General features: G+C 49.6%; 3 protein-coding genes across 11 annotated transcripts in view; 1 reads left to right on the forward strand and 2 right to left on the reverse strand.

Moving 5' to 3' along the window:
- The window catches only part of LOC132427229 (stimulated by retinoic acid gene 6 protein-like), a 91,842-nt gene extending 80,006 nt beyond the window's left edge, over positions 1-11,836 (reverse strand). For all 9 annotated transcript variants that reach the window (XR_009519852.1, XR_009519850.1, XR_009519853.1 and 6 more), the window contains exons 1-2: positions 11,655-11,836; positions 9,287-9,668 (exon numbers count right to left, since the gene is read on the reverse strand). The gene's annotated coding sequence lies outside the window, so the exon portion shown is untranslated. The remainder of the gene's footprint in view (positions 1-9,286; positions 9,669-11,654) is intronic.
- Positions 1,378-15,971, forward strand: IGFBPL1 (insulin like growth factor binding protein like 1). Its single transcript, XM_060014488.1, has 5 exons — positions 1,378-1,945; positions 9,878-9,987; positions 10,628-10,744; positions 12,366-12,519; positions 13,660-15,971. The coding sequence occupies exons 1-4, from the start codon at positions 1,498-1,500 to the stop codon at positions 12,513-12,515; spliced, it is 825 nt and encodes a 274-aa protein (XP_059870471.1). The 5' UTR covers positions 1,378-1,497; the 3' UTR covers positions 12,516-12,519; positions 13,660-15,971.
- The window catches only part of ALDH1B1 (aldehyde dehydrogenase 1 family member B1), a 273,270-nt gene continuing 263,694 nt past the window's right edge, over positions 12,482-22,057 (reverse strand). The window contains exon 4 of the transcript XR_009519855.1: positions 12,482-12,559. The gene's annotated coding sequence lies outside the window, so the exon portion shown is untranslated. The remainder of the gene's footprint in view (positions 12,560-22,057) is intronic.

Below are 22,057 nucleotides of genomic sequence, written 5' to 3' on the forward strand. Positions count from 1 at the left end.
AGGGAAGAGCTGCAGCAGGCCAGGCAGCTGGCCCTGCTCTGACCACTACATAAAGTGGCCTCTGCAGGGGCTCCTTTTGGGAATAAGGACATCTCCTGAAAGCTGCAAACTGGAAAGGACCTTGAAAAGCAAAATGGACATCACACAAGAGTACTGTAGCTGGTCTTCCCAGACTCCAGGAGGCTTCCTCCATCTCTTCTCTAGAAATTCAGAAAATAAAGAAAACAGCACAGGGTAAATGAGGGCTGGGGGTGAAGGCATGAAAAGCCACTCGTAAAGTCTGGTCAACAAGTCCTTCTTTCCATCCAATGTCTTCATTTGGCCACACATTAAACTCCAGCAATCAAGACTCCCTTGAGTTTCTCGTCTGGGACCCCTGCCAGGACTGGGCCATGGACGGGGTGCAGAGTCTGACTCTGCGCAAGCACAGGGGCCATAGGAATAAAAATCTGACTGAAAGAACCTGTTCCACTGTGTCTTCCCAACACGCACGCCCCACTATGCCAGAGATACGCTGCCGCTTGTGCTCCAGGACATCAGAGCATTATTTGCAGTAGCAAAAGTACTGAAAACAACTGGTTAAATAACTACGTTTTTGTGCAGTTAAACACTTTGCAAAGTTAAAATGTCCAAGGACAATCCAAAATGTATCACCATCTCATCACAGCCAAAGTCACGGCTGACTTTGAGATGCACCATGACTTTATGTAGCATTGTGGCGGAAAAAAGCCAGTTAAACTCCACTCCATTGATTGTATTTACAGACGGTCAGTTTCACAGATGGTAAGAGGTAGGGAAACTATGGGAAATACCGTGGGTAGAAAAACCAAGTGCAGAGTAATGTGTAGAGCATGCTTGTGTGTGTGTGTGTGTGTGTGTGTGTGTGTGTGTGTGTGTGTGTTTAAAGGGAGGGGCCATGCAATCATACGTGGTTTTATAAACATACAAAATTCCTGGAAAGATACCCAAGAACCTGATAAAAGGTGTAGCCTCCTGAAGCTGGGGGGTGGGATACTGGGTCATAGGGTGGAAGGGAAGCCCTCATTTCAGAGTTACATCCATTTGTAAACTTTGAAATTTTAAACTATATATTCCCTTTTTAAAATAAAACTTAGAAAACTACTAAATGCAAAATAAAATAAAAGAGCGCATCCTTCTGGATTAAGTGGAATAGTACCTGGAGCTAACCTCGGATCCGGAGACCGTACATCCAATCATTGCTCTACCAGAGCGACCTCGGGCAAGTTCCCGCCCCGACTGGGTCTCCAAGAGCCCATTGGCTGTCGGAGAGCAGGTCTCAGAACACCCCTCCAGCTCGGAACCCGGGCCGGGCCAGGAGCCTACCGGGCCGCGCTAGTCCGGGGCCGAGCAGCCGAGTGCGGGAGCCCCGCGGTGCAGGCCCGGCCAATCAGCGACTGCGAGGCGGGCGGGGTGGAGGCGCCGCGCTAGCTGAGCGGAGTTCCAGGCAGAGGCGCCACTGCCGTGCCAGAGCGGACCATGCCACGCTCACCCGTGCTCTTCCTGCTGCTCCTTCTGCTGCAGCCGCAACCGGCACCCGGCCTCGGGCTCCGCGGCGCGGGCGGCCATAACCCCGAGTGCGATCCGTGCCGGCCGGAGCGCTGTCCCGAGCCCGCGCGCTGCCCCGCGCCCAGCATCGCTGCGCGCGACGAGTGCGGCTGCTGCGCGCGCTGCCTGGGCGCCGAGGGCGCGAGCTGCGGGGGGTGGGCCGGCGTGCGTTGCGGCCCCGGGCTGGTGTGCGCGAGCCGCGCCGCGGGGGCCGGGCCCGAGGGCACTGGGCTCTGCGTGTGCGCGCAGCGCGGCGCCGTCTGCGGCTCCGACGGCCGCTCGTACCCCAGCGTTTGCGCGCTGCGTCTGCGCGCCCGGCAGGTGCCGCGCGCGCACCCCGGCCACCTGCACAAGGCGCGGGACGGACCCTGCGAATTTGGTGAGTCTGGCTTCTGCCCTGCACTGCTGGGGCGGGTAAAGAAAGAGGGACCCCGACCCCCTGGGCTATGGGGTGAAGGATCACCCCGTGCGCCGCGATGGACAGCACTGCACGGGCCTCAGTTTTCCCTCGGGTCAGTTTTTCCTTACCTGGCCAGTTACTTAAGGAGGCCGGGGCAGGAATCCACAACCTGTACCCTTCCTTACCAAACCCATGGAGACACCAGCCACCGAGCTGGTCGTAATTTTGATGAGCCTGCTGTCCCTTTTGGTACTTAAGTAATTGCTGGTACAGTTATTTCCAGGCCTGGCATGTTTGCCTCCAGGAGACTGGGAGTTTGGGGAGCAGGGTGTTCCTACTGGAGATGAGGCAAGAAGGCCCCTGTCCCTGGAAACTTGGAAATAATGTGCTGCCCACTGGGGGGTCTGAGGCAGCCCCCGAAGCACAGGAAAGTCACCGCTGGCTGTTCCTGGTTGGGGCTCCCAGTGGAGGAGAGAGCTGGCTGGTGTTTCCCTGGCTGCAGCCTTGGGCTGGTTCCTTCCAGGGGCTGTGTCAGCCCCTGTGGAGCCACTGTAGAGGTTCCTCCACTTCAAACCTTTGTTTCTGCCCTGTGGCATTTAAACAGTCCTGTCTCCTTTCTTCTCGTTCCTGTCACCTGCTTTTACAATCTGCTTTCCTCAGCAGTTAATTCACAGGCAGGTCTCTTTGTTTCCAGACAGGTAACACTTTCACTTCACATGCAGGAGACATGAGAAATGCTGACCAGATCCCCAGACTCTAACCCGTGCTGATGGTCTCAGATGATTCCTCCCGGGGCTGGTGTTCTTTTCCTAAGAGACAGCTGCCTTGAAGGCATTTAGACCAAATCTGCTGTTATGCAGAGGAAACTGAGACCCATGGGGCAAGGGACTCATCCAGGGTGATCTGTAAAGCCTGGCTAGCTTCTGGGTCCCCGGCACCCTATTCAGTACTGTTTCAGGACAGGACTTGATAGTGTTAAGTCAGGCAGGTGGCGGTTGCCATGGTTACCAGAGTGTGGCCAGATGGCAGATGGAAGCCCCATACCCCTAATTCATTGAAAATTACCAAATGACAAGTAAATGTGACAGCCCCTCCACTCTGATCTGTGGGCTCTGAGCCCACCTCAGGCACAGGCCCTGGGAGTAAAGATGTTCATGGGGCCGAACAGAGGCAATTCAGAAGCTGCTCTTAATGATCCCATTAGTGACAGGCATCGGGCCTCCCCAGAATTTTGCTCTCCTTCCCTACCAGCGATTGTGTCATCAGCCACTATCCAGACCCCGGCACTGTTTCCCCATCTCGTTTTGTCCTGAAATGTTTGTGTGGCCCCCCTGCCCTTGTGTCCTGGTGAAGCATGAAGGTGTGGACGGGGGATCTTTTCCAGCCAGGGAAGGCAGCACCTCATTCTGTGCTGCCCTCAAGCCATCCTTTATCCAGATGACTTGGCAGGAGCACTTTTTAACAATGCCCCTGGGGACCTTGCTTGAAGGGAAACAGACTGTCAGAGCAGCAGCTGTTCTGCCTCAATATTGGTAATAAAATCACCCCTCCTCAGTCCTCACCTGTGCCTTCAAATAAGCCAGCACCTGACTTTAAGGGAATGAGGCCTCTGTAAATATTAGGCTCCTGCAGTGTGGGACGTGTTCTTACCCATGCCTCTGAGGGGCATTTGGAAACAGTTTTCAGGCTTAAATTCTGACCTTTCCCCCTACTCTCTGAAATGCCCCAAAATGCTATTAATGAGAGTAATTCTTTGATCAACACACATGTATTGAAGACCCACTATGTTCCCACATAAGAATAATTCTTTGCTGTTGGAAATCGCTTTTGCATTCCATCTTCTTCCTTGATTTTTACAACTACCCTGGCCAGGTCTCACTCCCATTTAATAGAAGGGCAAACTGAGGCAGGCAGAAGAGAATTCCCTGGAGCCACATAACTAGTTCCCAGCTGAGGTGGGGCTCCAGCCTGAGTTTTCCTGGCTGTTTTCAGATGGGGCCATGCACCTCTAGCACTCTGGAAGGTGCTGCAAATTGGCTACCCTTGAATCTTCAGGGTTTCTCAGTCTGAATCCACCTTCCTTTTTTCCCCCAAGGCTTGTTGCTGGTTCCTCTGTTTAGCACCAGGTGATGGCTCCTGAGAGGAACAGGTATAGCTTCACAGAAGGGGAGGCACCTGAGAGGAGCCTTGAAGGATGGGTAGAAAATTCCTGGGTTGAGAAGGGGGGATGGGGAGGCACAGCATGAACGAATACAAGGAGGAAGGAGATCCTGGGCCGAGTGTGAACAGTGGACCCATGGGCAGTACCCAGTGGGATGGTTGGCAGAGGAGATGATACCCAGAGTAGTCTGGGGCAGGCTTATTGCAGGCCTTGAGTGCCATGCTGCAGGGTGACACTTCATTCTGTACTGAGTTATTAGTTCCATTTCTCAACAGTAAGGTGGCATGGCGTTGTTGTTACTGTTATTGTCAGTGACAATACTGTAATTGTTATTGTTATCATTACTTTAAAAGGCTGCTTTGGGGGAATTCCCTGGTGGTCCAGTGGTTAGGACTCCAAGCTTCCACTGCAGGGGGCATGGGTTCAATCCCTGTTCGGGGAACTAAGATCCTGCATGCCACGCAGCCAAAAATAAATGAAATAAAATAAAAGGCTGCTTTGTTCCATGTACGCACCCTGTTTGCTAGCATTGGGAGGAGGTTGGGATCCTGCAGAAAGCAGGTTGAGGTCGTGTTTTGAATGCTGCATTAAATAGGAACGGGGTCCCGTGCCAGTGCCCGTGGGGGCACTGAGCCCCTGAAGCTTCAGTGAGCTCTTGAGATCCAAAATCTTAGAAAATTCGCCTCGGTTGAAATTCCAGCTGCACTTAGAAACCTCAGTCTGTGCAAGGCGTGTGTTACCAGGTAACCAGGAGAGGCAGCGAATACCACTTTGTGAGAGGGACAAAGAAGGGGGGGCCTCGTGCTCAAAAGCCTTTCATGCCGAGGGAGGGGGCTTGAGGCATAGGCTGCAGGGAGCCGGATTAAGCTGTTTCTGGTTCCACATCCTCACGTTGACTATTAGCATAAATTATCAGGGCTGTTCAGTGTGTTGATTATTAAAGTCTTTGGTTGTGTGCTTTTTTCATACGAGCAGATGGGTTCCTGGCGGATGACTTCTGATATTCTTTCCTTCCCAAGCGCCATTAACTTTAAAGAAATCTCAGAGGCATTAAGGAAGATCTTTCATTCCAGCCATCAAAGACACTCAGTTGACGGGGTGGGGGGACAGATCCCCACGCACTTAGCAATATCGATCCCTTTCATTTGTATAGATCCACACGGTTAATAACACAGTCACATTCATTCTCTCCCTTCACCCCGGAGGATGTAGGGCCACAGTCATTATCCTCATTTGCAGATAAGGAGGAAATTGTTAGCAGCTTGCCCAATGGTTAGCGACCAGGCCCCCGGGCATTTGAATTTCCCTTGGTGCTATTTGGCCCACCCCCAGTGCCCACCTGGGTGACTATTCTGTTACCTGATGGGTGGGTTTGTGCCAGCCTAGCATTTCCAGGGCTGTTGCTGACACAAGCAGAAGGAAACAAGTGTTTAGCAAGGAAGAACTAGGGAGACAAAGCTGGCACATTCACAGACCGGGCTGACCAGACACCATCCTCCCTCCTGAAAGCCACATGACTCTTGCCAAAGGCAGGTAGGAAGGAGAGCCCTGGCTCTTCCAGGAGTGTGGCAGCTCGGGCAGCAGCAAGGTGAGAGGCTGCGCCCCGGGCTCGCCAGAGTGAGGGCTCTGGGCCACAGCCTCTGGAGCCTTCAGGCGGGGCCCGACCGGTAGGCCCACTCACCAGAGGTCAGTAGAGGGTCCTGAGCAGGCAGGGCATCTTCGAGGAGACCACCCTTTGGGGTGGCACAACCTGCCGAGTCCTCAGGTCCCTCCGTGGAAGCCTTTTACAGTTGGCAAGAGGTCTTTTTACTGTCCTCACAACAGCCTGTGTAGAGGGCACAGCGGAGAGAATGGACTCCTGTGCCCATTTTAAAGAAGAAACTGGAGTGTGGCAGAGACAGGATTGAACCTGCCTGTGGTAGTCATATGTGGAGGACCCCAGCGCCACACTCGAATGAGCCCTTGGGGACAGTAAGACTGGGAATGTCCTGCCAGGGTTAAGGATACATTGCCCATTCAATGGTATCTTCACAAGAGCTGTTCCCTGGGGTGATTATGGAGAGTTTCATTTCTGTGCAGAAAAGAGTAAACATAGCAGGCCTGAGGCTGTTATCCTTAGAAAGCCCTGCTGGAGAGGCTGACCCTTGGCTGGTGTCTGAGAATTTGGATGTGGGGAGGCTTCCCACCGTTTCCAGAACTGATAAGAGTAGCTCACTGTACAAACAGCATGGTTTATGCTGCACACCTGCTTTACTTCTGGGAGGCTGGAATTTTGGTACGTAGGAGGCAGAGGCTGGGGGACTGGACCCCAATAAAAACCCTGGGCACTGAATGTCTAGTGAGCTTCTCTAGTAGAGGGCATAGGCTCTCACGCCACACGTGTTGTCACAAGTCGTTGCTGGGGAATTAGGCACGTCCTGTGTGACTCCACTGGGAGAGGCTCCTCAAAGTGTGCTCCTGGCTTCCCGGGTCTTTGCCCCATGAGCCTCTTTTCCCTCTGCTGAGTTGCTTTGTCTCTGTTTGTTGTAATAAATCCCAGCTGTGAGTAAACTGTGCCGAGTCCTGTGAGTCCTTGTAGCAAATCATTGATCCTGGGACTTATCTTGGGGGCCCCCAACACAATCCCTAAGGAACTCTTTCTTATTCTGGAATGGAGTCCATATGGCTAACAAATGTTTCACTTTAAAAATCCATGTGGGATTAATGGAATCAGCGTGCCTGGGTTTGCATCTTCACTCCTCCAGGTGCTTCACCTTTCTGAGCCTTGGATTTCTCATCTGTAAAGTGGGGCTAAAAGCACCTACTTCACAGGGCTGGTGTGAGGATGAAAGGAGTAGCAGACATGGAACTCCCTGTCATTTCAGGAGAAGGCAGGATGGTGTGGGACAGAGCTCAGAGCTAGACCGCTGGGCTCATAGCCTCACCCAGCTGTTTAAGGCTGGGTAACCCTGGCTAGCTCCCCCATCTGGCAGCTGGGGAGATTGCTGGAAGGATCGAATGGCTTAAGCCTGTAAGCAGAAGGGTGGTATTATTACCATTAATACTATCATGATAATGATGACTGATTGTAAAGAGCTATTATGGATAAAAATATTTTAAATTTAAAATCAGATGTTAAAATTAAAAACAGATTAAGCAACATGAGGACAATTTTCAAGATAACTGAACAATGCTGTATCTTGGGTATGGTGGTGGTTACACGGCGTATGCATTTGCCAAAACTTAGAACTGTATACTAGAAGGAATGAATGTACTGTATGTACATTTAAAAAGAAATCAAAATTTGAACATCACTTTATCACCAAAAGCAGGGGGCTCTTTTGGAAAAGAAGTGCTATTTTCTGCCTTGAAATTAGTGGCAAAGGCAGTATTTCCAAGATGGTCTTTCTTAATTGTAGTTATGGAAAAAGGGGGAAATGCAAAGAGAGAGAAAGATGAAATGTGATTTACTGGCTTATTCATTTAGGCCTGAAAGGGACTGATGAAATCTCATTTAAAATTTATGACTCTACATGAAAGAAAGTAAAGCATGTTGATTGAGTGTCCCTTTGGAATCTACTGAGGGCTTTGGAATAAGATGCAGGTCTGATTGTTCCCACAGTGAGCCATTTGACGACTGCTTTGGGCTCCAAAGGAAGTGATGCTGGCAGGGGGTTGGAATAAATTAGACTTTCTTTGTCATCCATTGCAGATGGGGCTCCGCCAGAGAACAGCAGTGCTGTGGTTCTTTGTAGCGGTCAGCAGGTGGCTGGGTCACATTGGGCAATGTTAGAAGCCTAGAACCTTAGTCCATTCAGGGGACTGGCTACAATCGGGGCTGTGGGTAGCGGTGTGGTGCTTGGAGGGCGTTCAGTTGGTCACAGCTGAAGGAGTGAGCTGATCAGGCTGAGGGGGAAGAAAGCAGCCTGGGGGTGAGGAGGGCAGGGTCTGTATTCAACTCACTGGAAGCCATTTGAGGCACCCAAGGTGCTGTGGGGCTCCTGAGGGCAGCCCTGAGATTAATAGGTGGGAGTTACAGGAGGTGAGTTTTAGCTCCAGGTGAGAACAAGGTTTCTAACCAGCAGAGCCAAGGACGGAAGGACCTGGCTTCATAGGTAGTGAGCTCTCCATCACTGGGGGCATGCAAGTGAAGACTAGATGAGCCCGTCACAGATAGGCACATGCTCTTGGGGAGTTGGGCCCCTCCAGTTTGAGACTCCATAGCTCTAAGACACTTTCCCAGAGATTTTTTGGCACCAGTTTGACAGGGTCTGCCTCCCAGTCTGTCTGGAGGGGTCAGGTCAGTCTCATTTCTGCGCCCCTTCACTCCTTCTCTCCATGCTCTTGCTCCAGCCTTCTGTCTCTCTCCCTTTGTTCTCCTTTTTCATTGCAGCCCCACCTAGGTGGGCGAGGGCCCTTTCTCTCTCCAAGGCTGGCCTGTGGAGGGCTGCAGGGATGTCTGAGTACCCGATGAAGCCCCAAGAGTCGTGAACTCTGCATTTTGATGGCCCAAGGGTGAATGTGTTTGCTCTTTTGTCATACCTTTCTTCGCGGAGTCATCTGTTTAACAGGCCTCCCCTGCCCCCCACTTGCATATTGTGTTAACTCAAACCCTCAGTTTCACACTCATCACGTGGTAAGATCAGCTCAACAGCCCTGTGAAGCAGGGGGTATTATCCCCATCTTACAGACAGCAGACCTGAGCAGAGAGCATACTCCTCACCAAGCCTCCACATTGCGCCTCGCCCAAGACCCCACGGGGACAGCTGCGAGCGTGGGTCCGTGGAGATGAAGCACCTGCACTGCAAGGCAGGCTGGGTTTCAGTAAGTCAAAGCGGGCAGACGCCCTGGTCCTGGACTAGGACACACCCCCAGGCCCTCAGGATGGGGAGCTGGGGGCGCACTCCACGTAGAAGAAAGGCAGGGCAGGGCAGGCAGGTACGCTGAGGGCCGGGCGGAGGGCCTGAAAGCTGAGGCAGTTGGACTTGATTCTTTTAGTTCCAGTGTGAGTAGAGCAGATGCCAGGCACAGGGAGAAGGGCAGAGTGTGGAGTATCAGCTAAGAATGTCTAACTCAAATGCCACATGCTCTCCTGTCCCGCCCAGCGAGCCCACACCCGCCCTGTCCTTTCTGTAGTGTGCTGGCAGCCTAGCACCACACTGCCGGATTCCCTGATTTACCTTTCTCCACGCAGCGAGGCGGTGTCCATGCCTGCAGTTTTATCCTCGGGGATGGGGAGGTGTGTGGAGCCTGTGATATGCAAATGAGCATCTTGAACCGCAGCGGGTCTCAGCAGGGGGTGAGGGCAGCTGTTCTGCATGGCGTTATTCTTTGAAATGCCCTCCATGCGGAAGGAGAAAAGCCCATCTGGTAGAAGACTCTGCCTTGGGTGAAGTGACACCAGCCCCTCCCGGAGCCTGGCGCACTGTCAGTGTAGTTGAGCTGTAAGCAGATGGCAGCTGGGGTCCTGGAAGGGATCCTGGGAGGGAGTGTGATGAGACCACAGACAGACATGCTGGGCGACTTTGAGAAGTCGCCTTTCCTCTCTGGATCCCTGTTTTCCTGTTGGTAGAACAAAGGCAATGTAGGAGGAAACAAGTAGGCATCCTTCCAGGTCTAAGAAAACTCTCTTCTATGATTCCTTGCCTATAAGTATGTCCTTTCTGTGGGGAGCTCTCATCTGCCCCAACATGCTCTCTGCAGGCAGGGTATCTTAGATGTGGGGGGCTTGATCAGGGTCAAGGCTGTCTTCCCTTGTCTTCTTCTCCCAGCTCCTGTGGTCATCACTCCACCCCGGAGTGTTCACAATGTCACCGGGGCACAGGCATCCCTGTCCTGTGAGGTGAGAGCTGTGCCTGCCCCAGTTGTCACATGGAGGAAGGTATTTATATCCAAGAACTTCTCTGTGTGTGTGTGTTTGGGGGGGGTGGGGTGTATAAATGTTTTTTAAGGGTGTGTGTGTGTTTATATGTCAATTGGAGGATTAAAAAAAAACTTATGTTCCACTCCTCTGCCTCCAGATTTATGCCTCAAAACTTTTACCCCAAACGTCTCCCCAGAGAAGAGGTGTTGCCATTTGCTCCCTCTGCCACTTAGCTGTCCAGGAAGTTCTGCTGTTTATCTAGCCTAGGTCAGCTGGGATGAAGTTAGAGCTTCCTTCACTGGATCTGGGTTTTAGAAAGACTTGGCTGGTGGCAAATGACCCAATCCTATTCCAAAACTAGATCTTTCTGCAGTTCAGTTTTTGAGAGACTGGCATATGTTGTCTCCTTATCTCAACAGCCCTGTGAAAGACAATGAGATTCTGATAGTGGTGGTGTCTACATCTTCGCTGTCCAGCAGGGGGCACTGTCTGTACATACGTTCAGGCTTAGGAAGAAACTGGCATTTAATAGGAATAAGAGATACTAGGGTCAGCCTTCAAGTCAGCAGGAGGGTGAAGACAACGAGGGTGTCTGTGGGGTGGTCCTTATCCAGAAATGCTTTTTCTAAATCACTCCTGGTTTTTCTGTCCTCTGTAGGTCACACGGTCTCCTGAGGGCACCCAGGTGCTGAAGGACCTGCCTGGGGACCACATCAATATAGCTGTCCAGGTGCAAGGGGGCCCTTCTGACCACGCAGCCACGGCCTGGGTTTTGGTGAGTATCTCATTTGTTTAGGATTATTGGCTATTATTGACTGGCCCTTATAAAGCACCTTTTGTATTTCTATAACATGTTACACCTTTCAAATACTCTGATCCATTTCTCCTTGGACGCTACAGTAACTGAGAGGAAAGTAGGCAGGTAGTATAACCCCTGAGAGCAGAAGTGATCTTCAGAGGTAGGCAGAATTATGGCCCCGGAAAGATGTCTATGCTAATCCTTGGAACTGGTGGATATGGTATGTTGTGTGGCAAGAGGGGAATAAGGATGGAATTAAAGTTGTTAATCAGCTGACTTTAATAAAGTTATCCTGGGTTATCTGGGTGGACCCGATATAATCACAGGAGTCCTTTAAATGTGGAAGAGGGAGGCAGGAGAGAGAGCCAGAGAGATGGCAGTGTCAGAAGACATGAACTACTGTTGCTGGCTTTGAAGATGCAAGAGGGAGCCACAGGCCAAGGACTGCAGGCAGCCTCTAGAATGCTTCTCTTAGGGCTTCTAGAAAGAAGGCAACCCTGCTGATACCTTGGGTTTAGCCCACTGAGACCCATTCGGACTTCTGACCTCAAGAACTGTAGATAATAAATTTGTGTTGTCTTAAGCCATTAAACGTGTGGTCATTTGCAACAGCAGCCATAGGAAGCTAATACACTTGCCTGAGACCACATGGCTGATAAAGACGGAAGATGGCAGATTCACACCCTCCTCCAGGGCTCTTCTGTGCCACGTGCGGCAGTTTGGCTGAGAAGAGGGAACGCCCTGTGTTTAAAAGGGCGATGGAGTGACGAGATGGGGGCCCGAGTGGGGCTAGTTACCCTACCTCTCAGAGCTTCAGCGTCCACAACCATAAAAAGAGGGCCTTGGACTGGACCATGTCCAGTGACCCTAACAGTCTGTGACTTACCTGTGAGTCTCCTGTAACGTGAGGATAACGATGCTCCGCCTTCAGCCACCATGGGATCAAAATGAGATAGGGTGCACATACCCTCTCCAGTCTGTAGTGACTCACAGTGTAGAGAAGCTGTTATGACGAGAGAAAGCAAGAGAGGAGGGAGCTACCGTGGATCTCCTCTGCAGGGGCGTGAGATGGGCCCTTGAGGGTGTCCTCCTCATTCCACCCCCATCTCGGCCAGCGTGGGCAACTTCTCCACCCAGCTCAGAGACTCAGAATGCAGTTGGGTCCACGGCTTTTTCACATCAAGCATATTCCCCTCCTTTTATTACAAGGAGAGGTGGGGGAAGGTTGTCTCTGGTGTTATTTTGTAAAGGCTGCGTCCGTTGGGAGCATTTGAGGGCTATTCTGTGGTCAGTAGAGTTTTGTTCTTTTAGTTTGCAGTATTTTCCTTGGAATCTATACCTATCACCTTCAATAAAAGGACCAGGTAGCTCACAGTAAAAGGCAGAAATGCAGAGGAAACATTAAAATGAGAGCCAGGATAGAGAGGGTACTGAGAAGGAAGTTTAACTCTTTCTCGGCAGCCGAGGCAAGAAGAGAAATAGAGGGTGAGCTCTGTCTTATTTTGAAAAGGAGTAAGTGTTCAGAATCATTAAGAACTAAATCAGTAATTTTGCTATGCCATATATGACTGTACAAACTTGCCTGTTTAACTTCTAGATCAACCCTCTGAGGAAGGAAGACGAGGGGGTGTACCAGTGCCATTCAGCCAACGCGGTTGGGGAGGCCCAGTCGCACGGCACAGTCACCGTGGTGGATCGGAGCCAGTACAGAGCCGCCCGCTTCCCAGGTCCAGATGACCACATGTGAGGGGGTAATGTGCATGTTCCAAGTCATCTGCAGTATTTGTACACCTGTGTCACGGGAGATTGAGATGAGTCATAAGATGCATAATAAATAAGAAGAAAAATACATGAATCAAGGAAACCAGAGAAATGCAAACCAAGAGTAGGAACATATTACAAAATTGGCAGGTAGACTCTGTGGTATGTTCTACACACGTATCACACTGGGCTTCCCGCTAGGATGCAAAGTCAAGAGCTGTGACTGTTATGGGTGTCCGTCAGGTGAAAAAGACCACCTATTTTTTTCTATTTCTCCACGTCCGCCCAGTGAGGGTGCTAAGAGAGCAGATGTGGTCACTATGACAGCACCCAGGTGAAAACACGCCCGCAAAGAAGACAGTCTGAGCTTCATGGGTCTATTCCCAGGTTCTTCCTTGTCTGTAGCTCTGCAAGTAGTTAGAGCTTCTAGAAACAGGGAGGAAAATGTAGGTGTAAAATCGTCAAATAGGAATTCGGTGAGGAGATGGCTCTTAAAGTTGCCCTCCTGATACTTAACTTATAGTTTTTTATATATGTGTATAGTTATATATATGTATCAAAAAGCCAAGTATCGAGACTTTTTGTCCTGTACACTTGTATGTATACTTCTGTATGTACATGTGTGTGTGTATGTATGTTTCATGTTTTAAATATATGTATAATTTATAAGTACATATATTTATATTTTAAAAACAGAAATGATACCAGGGTATGAATATAGTCTACTATAAATGAGTTTTCAAAGGGGTCACAAAGAGCCATGGAATTTTAATACCATTGCCACAGCCCAGTCCGTGAGTTCCCTCTACAACATGCAGAATTGGCCGGCTATTGCTTGCATACCTCCAGGGACACAGAGCTCACTACCACCAAACAACCATCTGTGGATTTTTCCAATAGTTGAAAGTTTTTCTGCACATTAAGCTGGAATCTGCCTCCCTGAAATGCCCATCCATTGGCCTTACATGTATTTCCTAGACCCCCACAGGCATCTCTGCTCCCACCGGCACCACTCCTGGTTGGGGAGATATTTAAAGTTAGGCGCATTTCCCCCACCTTCCGTCTAACGCATAGTTGACTATGACAGAGCAGGCTTTTTTTCTCTAATTCTTTTCCCTCTTTTCTTCTAGGGTCTTAGAAACATTGATTACAGGATGATGGAAAAGTCAAGTCATGGATCTTGTTTGCTTTGTGAAGAATTGGAAGAACTGTGTTTGTAGATAACCGCTTTCGTATGTTTTTAAAAATTAGATGCAAACTAGATTCGTATGCAGATGTAGTTTTTAGCAGGGCAAACATTGGGAAAACAGACTGCATGTAGCCTTTTTATACTTCTGAAATGAATAGCTCTGTGAGAATTCTTTTTTTAACTTCTCCCTCCAAGGGAAGGTCACCTTAGGTATATTTGTAATTCTAAAGGGCTGGACCGAGGTGTGTGTCAGCTGTGACTCTTTACCTCATTTGTGTAGGGCTGATTAGTGACTTAGTATGTGTTGTAGGAAGAGGGGGGAGGGTCCTGCTGTCCTCTGCCTGACCTCTCTAACTTTGCTGTGTGAACTGGGTAGGTCCCTCCCTCTCTGAGCCTTGTTCTCTTCAGCTGTGAATGTGGTATTTGGACTGGATGTTACCCATGTCCCTTCAAACACTGTCATCCTGGAGTAAGACGGTCCTACAGAAAAAATATGGGAAGTGTAGTCTTAGCATTCTTTTAAAAATAATATTCCCTCAAAAACAAATGCCATTGCTTCACATGAAGGTGTGGATAGCTGTTATTCCTGCTGCTTTCCCATTATAAAGAGACTCAGTCCTAGATGGAAACTTAACCAGACTCGGGGGCCCCTTGGCTGGGCATCTGGGGACCAAGATGTCCACTTATTAACACGCCCAGCATTCTCTAACCAAGCTGGCAGTGGAGACCTGGCTTTTGGACATCAAATTGTAAAAATGGGGTTAACTGCTCTCTCTGGGCTGTGGAATTAGAGTGTAGTAGAATACATTTTACTTAGAGATGTTTTGACCTTAACCAGAAATAAAGCTTTCTTTCTTTTCTTTTAATCAAGAAAGAAAAAAGGAGAATATTTAATATCTGGCCTAAAAAAATAGACCCCCTAGGTGACTAAAATTTTTTAAAATCAGAATTGGGATCTCACATATGGACAGTTGTTAAATTTCAAGAAACACTGTCCTGTCTGTGGTCACTTCCCATCTCTGGGACGGCAGGCAGGATAAGCATTAATGTCCCTCCCCCTTTACAGATGAAGAAAACCAGGCTCCGAGAGTAAAGCGCTTGCCTGAGGCCTGAAAGCCTCTGAGAAGGACAGGAGCTGAGGGCATCTGGTCCTCTTTGGCACCCTTTCCACTCCATGGTGCTGCTTCTCAGAAAAATCTCATAACTATGGAAAGGAAGATGTTGCCATTTCCACAGGTTTCAGGGATTCTCCTTAAGGTCCATCTCAACGTTTAAAGCAACACTCTCAAGCCACTCACGCTGGGCGTTGCATTTTGGAGTCCTTTCTGGAATTGCATTTTCTGCCTTTAAGCCTGGCTGTTCCACATCTGAAATGCTGGGGTGGCATCACCCTGACGTACATAGCAGGAGGGTGGCCCAGGAATCTAGAAACATGAGGTCCATTTGGGAATTCACCCCTGTCTTTCTGGGTGACCCTGAGAAAGTCCCCTTCACTTTCTGGACCTCAGTTCCTCGTTTGAATAAGGGAACGAAACTAGATGGGTGGTTTTCAAACTTTAAAAACATTGGAACCCCTTCTTCAAATAAAGTCAAAATTGAACCTGATCAAAAGGGAAGCTGTCCTTGTCTGTTGGAGGTTGGGCCTTCCAGGGGATCTGCTCACGTCCCCTCCCTACTAGGCTCCCCCAAACCCCACGGCAGTGATTTCCGTATCCAAGTCTGCAGTTAATTCCTCTGTGATTTGAGTGGTTGGGAGATGGCTTGGGAAGAGACTTAGTGAAACCATGTCAGAGGAAGAGGGAACTGTAGAGAAGGTAGTAGAACAACATCATGCATCTGCTAATAAGCACATTCAGCAAAATCAGTTGAATCACCTCACATTTGCCCAGTCAAATCTGGAGAGCTGGATGTGGACCCAAAGAGCAGGTAGATGGAGCCCCGGGGGGACAGGGCTGAGCATCAAGCCCGCAGGAGGCTGGGTGTAGCCTCGTAATGATGTACAAAAAATAATCATAATAAATGTTACACTGTCTGAAGTTTTCACCAAAACCAAAAAGGCAGGTTAGCATGATTGTTCCAACCTAATGACTTTTCAACTGCGAGAGCCCCAAGACCTCTCAGAGGCGAAGCGAATGTGTGCTGTGGCTTTTATCATTTGGAAACATGATGCCCTCAGAGCCTATGTTTTCTACCCTATGTTCATAGATGTGATGATGTCACAGGACCCCTGCACTCTGAAAATAAATGTTTTTAGGGACAGTCTTTGTGGTCTCTGTCCTTGGAACGCTGCTGTAGGTGGGCCCAGGCACCACTGATACTTCTCCATCATCCCTTATGCATCTTTCCCTTCTTTCGCTTGCCCACATCAACTACTGTCATCCGAATTGTCCTTACCTCTCACACCTGAGCTGTGGTTACTGTCGTACCTGGTCACCCTGCTTGCAATTTTTAACCAGCCCTAACTAATCATCTACTGCCAGCCTGATCCTTCTAACTCCCTCTGAACTGGTGTCTCCCACTGTATAAGCATTCTACTATTTTAATTCATTCACTTAGATCTGCCCTCTATTACCCCACATGCACACGGAATAGCATTCCCCAGAGGCCAGAGGGTGCAGACACTGGCAATATGAAGGTATGTGGGACCTGGGCCCTGCACTCAGGTGAGACTTGAGTGGGGATGAGTGGGACAAGGTTGCCATCCTGCCACACAGCACAAGGTGTCTGCTTTGTGATCAGAGTAGGGGGAGATCAAGGAAGACTTCCTGGAAGAGGAGAGCCATCTGAGCTGGGGATTGAAGTGATGTGGGAGATTCCAGGCTAGGGAAGTAGCACGTAAAAGGAGCAGGGGTGGAGAAGTGCAGTGTAGTTTGTGCATGGGGAGTAGTGACCAGTTGTGGCTGAGAGCTCTAGTGGCAGGTAATGGGGTAGTTTTTGGCCACACCCCTAACTGCCACCAGAAGAGGTTGGACTTGATGCTATAAGAGGTGGGCCTGAATCTCAGTCTTCTGTTGTCAACTGGGTTATAACTAGGCTTGAGGAAGATAATCCAAAAGCTAGTGTTCAATCCCAAAGGTATCCACTTTCCACCTTAAACAAGAAAGGGTAGTTTTTAGTCAAAATGGATTTTTTTCTTCAAGTTTTAGGGTGAAATTAATCCCATGTCTTTAAAAAACACTGCCCTCTCCGTTCCTCCAGAGGTGGATGATGCAGGAAAGATTAATAAGAACGAGCAAACCAGCTGACAGTGAACAGTCTCCCATAATAAATTTCCTCATCCCCAGCCTTCGCCAGAGCCTCTTGAACATTAAATCAGAGAATGATTATTATGTGATATTTTAATTAATTAAGGGAAACTAAAGTGCCCTGGTGTCTGCAGCTGAATAATGAATTCAGAGCATAGGGAGCCCATCATCCAGGGCAGAAGCGGCTACACTTGCCCACTCTCAGCTCAAGCTGACACCTCTCTCCTGGAGCCTGAACTTTTTTACAGTCATGACTGCCTCTGAGTTCAGCATTGACTGCACCTGTGTCTCCTTTCACTATGGCTGTCTCTTTGTTATCCTAAATCTCCCCCATGATATTAGGGAGTGGTTGGATGTCAGGGGAAGAGTAAAAATCATTAATGCTAGGGGATGGGAGGCAGGGAGCAGAAGCTTTTCTCACCTCCATTGGTAAATCCACCCACCACACGCATCTACAGAGCACCTACTGGGCGCCAGGCACTGCTTGGTGCTGAGGGATCTACTGTTGCTCACAGCCCCCGGAGTAGCAGCCCTGGTGCAGAGAGCTGGACCTGTCTCTGCTACTGAAGGTGCTGCAGTCATCCCTGGGATAGAGTAGGCATTACATTTGGAGTTGAAAGACCCGGAACCAAGGTCAAACCCTGCCATGGTCTGTGGGTCTGAGGCACTTGCCTCTACTCTAGGAGCCTTCATTTCCTCATCAGTCCAGGCAGGTCAGCATCACTGCCCTGTCCTGCTGCCCTGAGGATCCCATGCATGAACGGACATGCACCATCCACTCTCTAGGGGATACTGAGGGCTGTGAGCTGAGTGGCAAGGACACAGGGAGTCAGATCAGACATGCTGGTGGTCTGCGCGAAACACAGCCTAGTGGGACAGAAAATCAGACCTGTGATAACGAACAAGAGCTTCCACAAGGCAAGACTAAAGGAAGGGTGGGTGCTATGAGCTCAAAGGGGCCAGAGATGACTTGATTGCGATGGTCAGAGAAAGCGTCCTGGAGGAGGTAGGTCCCCAACAAGGCTCCAAGACAATGGGCTGAATTTGGAGAGGAAAGAAGGAAGGAGAAAGAAACAGCATTGAGTAAGGCTGGAAGGTAGGAGTGAACAGCCCACAAGAGGATTAAGCTTTAAAAGCATCTTTGTAAGACACACTCTAACCATTGTGCACAACTGCAAAGAGGTGCTTCTGCGTGCCAGAGCGAGCTGTCCTCCAAAACTTGAGGACAACATGGAAATGTCCCCATAACTACGTTTCCGCTTCCTTCTGCACCTCAGTTGGGTCAGATGGTTTTTGCCAACGGCTGGGCATGGAAGCAGTGCATTCCACGACAATGCCAGGGCCTTAAGAAGTAGCTGTGCCTTTTCTGTGCTTTCTTCCCCATCTAACAGGGGACGTGAGGTCTCTAAGGCCCCATGCAGCAGGTTTTCACCTGGGCCTGTGGACTCATAGGAATTCTATAGATGACTGCATGGGGTCTATGAGCCCCTTGAAAGTGTGCCAGATTTTGTGTGGATGTGCATGTGTGTATTTATTTCTGGTGAAAAAAATTAGCTTTCACTAGCGTCTCAAAGGAATCCGTAACATAAAAATGGTCAAGAAGTACTGTAGACAGTGGAGCCAAGATGGAAGGAACCTGTGTTTCTGAATCTCCACATGGAGGACAAGTGCTGATTAACCACACCTGCATTAGATTATTATCTAATAAGCAAGAAATAAGGCACTGTTGTGTTGAACCCTGAAAACTTGGGGGTTTATTTGTTGTGGCACCTAATGTTACCCTGATACATGTGGGAAAAGCATTTGGTTGGGGGCAAGAGACCTGTAATCCAGGCCACGCTCTGACCCCACTGAGTTCCTTGGCCTTGGACGGTCACTCGGTCCACTCTAGTTAAGTGAATGGGGAGGCTAGGGGCTCTCAAAGGCCCTCACAATGTGCCTTCCTGCTTTCCTTCCAAGGTCTTCCAATCTAGGGTTAATGTACAGATCACTGGGGCTTGGGGGGATTAAGTGGTGCTCTCAACACACAGCAGTCTGGCTTCTGCCCCCACCCATTCACACAACCTGCCCTTACCGAGGTCTCCAGGGAGCCCCATGGCTTCAGCCTCCTCTTACTTGATCTCTTGGAAACACTTGATTCCACCCATGGCTCCCTCCCGTTCCCACCTTCCTTGGCTTCTTGACTCCTCTCTCCCAGGTTCTCCTGCTTTTCCTTAGTGCCTTTCACAGAATTCTCATCCTCCACCCGCCCCTTGATGTCAGCATCATCAAGATCAAGCTATCCTTGCCCTCCCTGCAATCTGCTGAAAACACAGCAGACCCAGTGATCCTTTTAAAACATGTCAGATCACATTACAGCCCTGTTCCCCTTCTGGTTCCTTCACGGTTCAGAGTAAAGGCCCCAGTCGGCACAGTGGCCTTCAAAGCTCTCACCATCTGCCCCTCCCCCAGCCCGGCCTTTTCTCTGTCCTTGTCTCTCCCCACTGCTTGCTCCATCCAGCTCCCTGGACACCTCAGGTGTGCTTCAGCCCCCAGACCTTTGCACCTGCCATTTCCACACCTCTTTCAGTCCTTTGTCATCTCTTCAGTGAGACCTTTGTTAAGTGATGGACCTCTTCAGATGGTCTATCACTTATTGAAGATAACAATTCCTACCCCACCCCACCCATATTCCCTATTCCCCTTCCCAGCAGGACCTTTCTCCCTAATAACCTTAACCATCTGACAGACTAAATATTTCATTTATTTTGCTTATGGTCAGCCTCCCCCTGATGGGGAGGATGTGCAGGACTTTAGTTCCCTGCTGTATCGTCAGCACCAACAATACTGCCCAGCACATAGCCAGCACTCAATGAAGTGTGCTGAATAAACAAACAAATAGATAAATAAACTCACTACCTTGTCCCCAAACCTGCTCCTCCAGCTAGGTTCCCTTTCCCAGTGGGGGCACAATCACCCACTTTGTTATCCCAGCAAGGAATTCAGGGTCACCCTAACTTTCACTCTCCTCTTGCAAGCAGTCTGTCACTACACCCCAAAGCCCACCTCTTGGCTCTCAGGATCTCCCACCCACCCTCACACCTGGTTCAGGTCAGCATCCCTGGCATAGGCAGCAGTGTCCCGAGTGGGCTCCCACACCAAGCTGACCCCTCAACCTATCCTGCACATTGAAGCAGAGCCAGCTTTAGGAACCAAAATATGACCCAATCACTTTCCCTTGAAACCCTCGTGGCTGGACAACACGCGGCCTTCCTCGCAGGGGTAAGGGCCCTTCCCCATCCAGTCCCTGCCTCCTCCCAGGTCTCTCCCTTCCTCACACCATTCCTTGCACCCTCCGTGCTCTCTCACAGACTCCATGCCCTTTCCTCTCCCAGGAATACCCTTCCTGCATCCCTGTGCCAGATTACCTCCTTTTCATGCTGCAGAGTCCCATGCTCCTGCCATTGGGCCTTTCCCTTGGGCTGAGCTGGGTGCAGAGGGCAGTCAGAAGACCTGAATTTGAGTCCTGGCTCCACTTACTAGCTGAACATGGCTGGGCTTCCATGTTTATTTATCAAGCATGGAATGATAATAATAAGTGCCTTGAGGGTAATCAGAAGCATTAAATGATATAACAAACATTATTGTAGGTGCTTTACAAACATTGTGGGTGCTTAATATTATTTCTTTCTGTGAGCTTACAGTCTCTGTACTTCTACTCATCACAGCTTATCACTTTTCACTAAAACTTATCACTTTTCACCTTGGTCTGTAATTATCCCCCTGCCAGACCATGAGCCCCTGCAGGGCAGGGACGGCCTCATTCAATTCTGTTTCCCTACAACTTGCCTAGAGCCAGCACCTTAGCCTTCAAATTAATTAACAAAGTGGCCACCAGAGGGCAGCCTCACACCCAGAATACAGCCAACTCAAACTGAGGTTCTTAAGTGGCCTGGCATCTGGGTGATGGAGCAGCAGCCTGACCGCTCCAGCAAAGGGGTTGGGTGTTTGGGATTGTTTGGCATTGCTGTGGGCTCTCCAGGCTTCGGGGTTTGATTATATGTGCTCTTAGTTTGCCTCCCCCTCCCCTGTCTCCTGGACCCAATTCCAAAGTGCGTGTTGCTCAGAAGGGGGGGTCCCCCATACCAACAAGCAATTCTCAGACACAAGCAGGTAGTAGAACTCAACTCAATTCTGACACTACCCAGAGATAGATAGATAGATACCCAAATCCCATTTAGGGGTCAGTCTTACTAGACTGTTGTCGTCCGTCCGTCCGTCGTCGTTGTTGCTCCACCCCCCCTTCAGATGCCAGCCACAAGTCCACCTGTGCTTCTGATGGACAAGGCCCAAAAGTCACTTCATTAACATAACGAAAAACACCTTTATCACTCTCATCACTTAGGAAATTCCAAGGGTTTTAGGAGCCGTGCCAGAAATGCATGAAGACCAAATATATATGTCTCATTATAAATCACAGTATCACACCTTCCTCCTGGCCCATAGTGTAGGCACATGGGAAAATTACTCCAAATGAGCTGCATACAAAACCTCTCAGCTTCTCTTTCCTCCTCTGAAAAAAAGGGTAACCCACTGCCTACTTGATAGGATTATTGTGAGACTTCAAAGGCATGTAAGGCATAGAGACTGACAAACTAAGTGCTTGGTATAAGTTTGTCGAATGGGTAGATGCCCCGGAATTGCAACGTCTATGACCAAGTGAAGTCATCATGCAGGCAGTGTCCACACTCAGTAATGATGCCCCGTTCAGCCTCCCTGCTCACACTTCCCCACATTCAGAGCAATGGTGATGAGAACAGAGGGATTTTGGGGGCTGAGCTGATTGGGAATCTGACCTATTTGACTCCTCAGTCTCAGAATCTTAGGGACTGAAATGAGGGACCTAGAAGATTATCCTTTTCCAGTCCCACCCCATACTGGGACACCCTCTACAAAACTCTTTGGTTTAGAAATTTTTTTTTTAATTTACTTATTTTTTACTTATTTACTTTTGGCTGTGTTGGGTCTTGGTTGCTGTGCGCGGGCTTTCTCTAGTTGTGGCGAGCAGGGGCTACTCTTCATTGCGGTGCACAGGCTTCTCATTGCGGTGGCTTT

This window comes from Delphinus delphis, chromosome 6 (genome assembly GCF_949987515.2).
Source record: "Delphinus delphis chromosome 6, mDelDel1.2, whole genome shotgun sequence".
Classification (NCBI taxonomy): domain Eukaryota; kingdom Metazoa; phylum Chordata; class Mammalia; order Artiodactyla; family Delphinidae; genus Delphinus; species Delphinus delphis.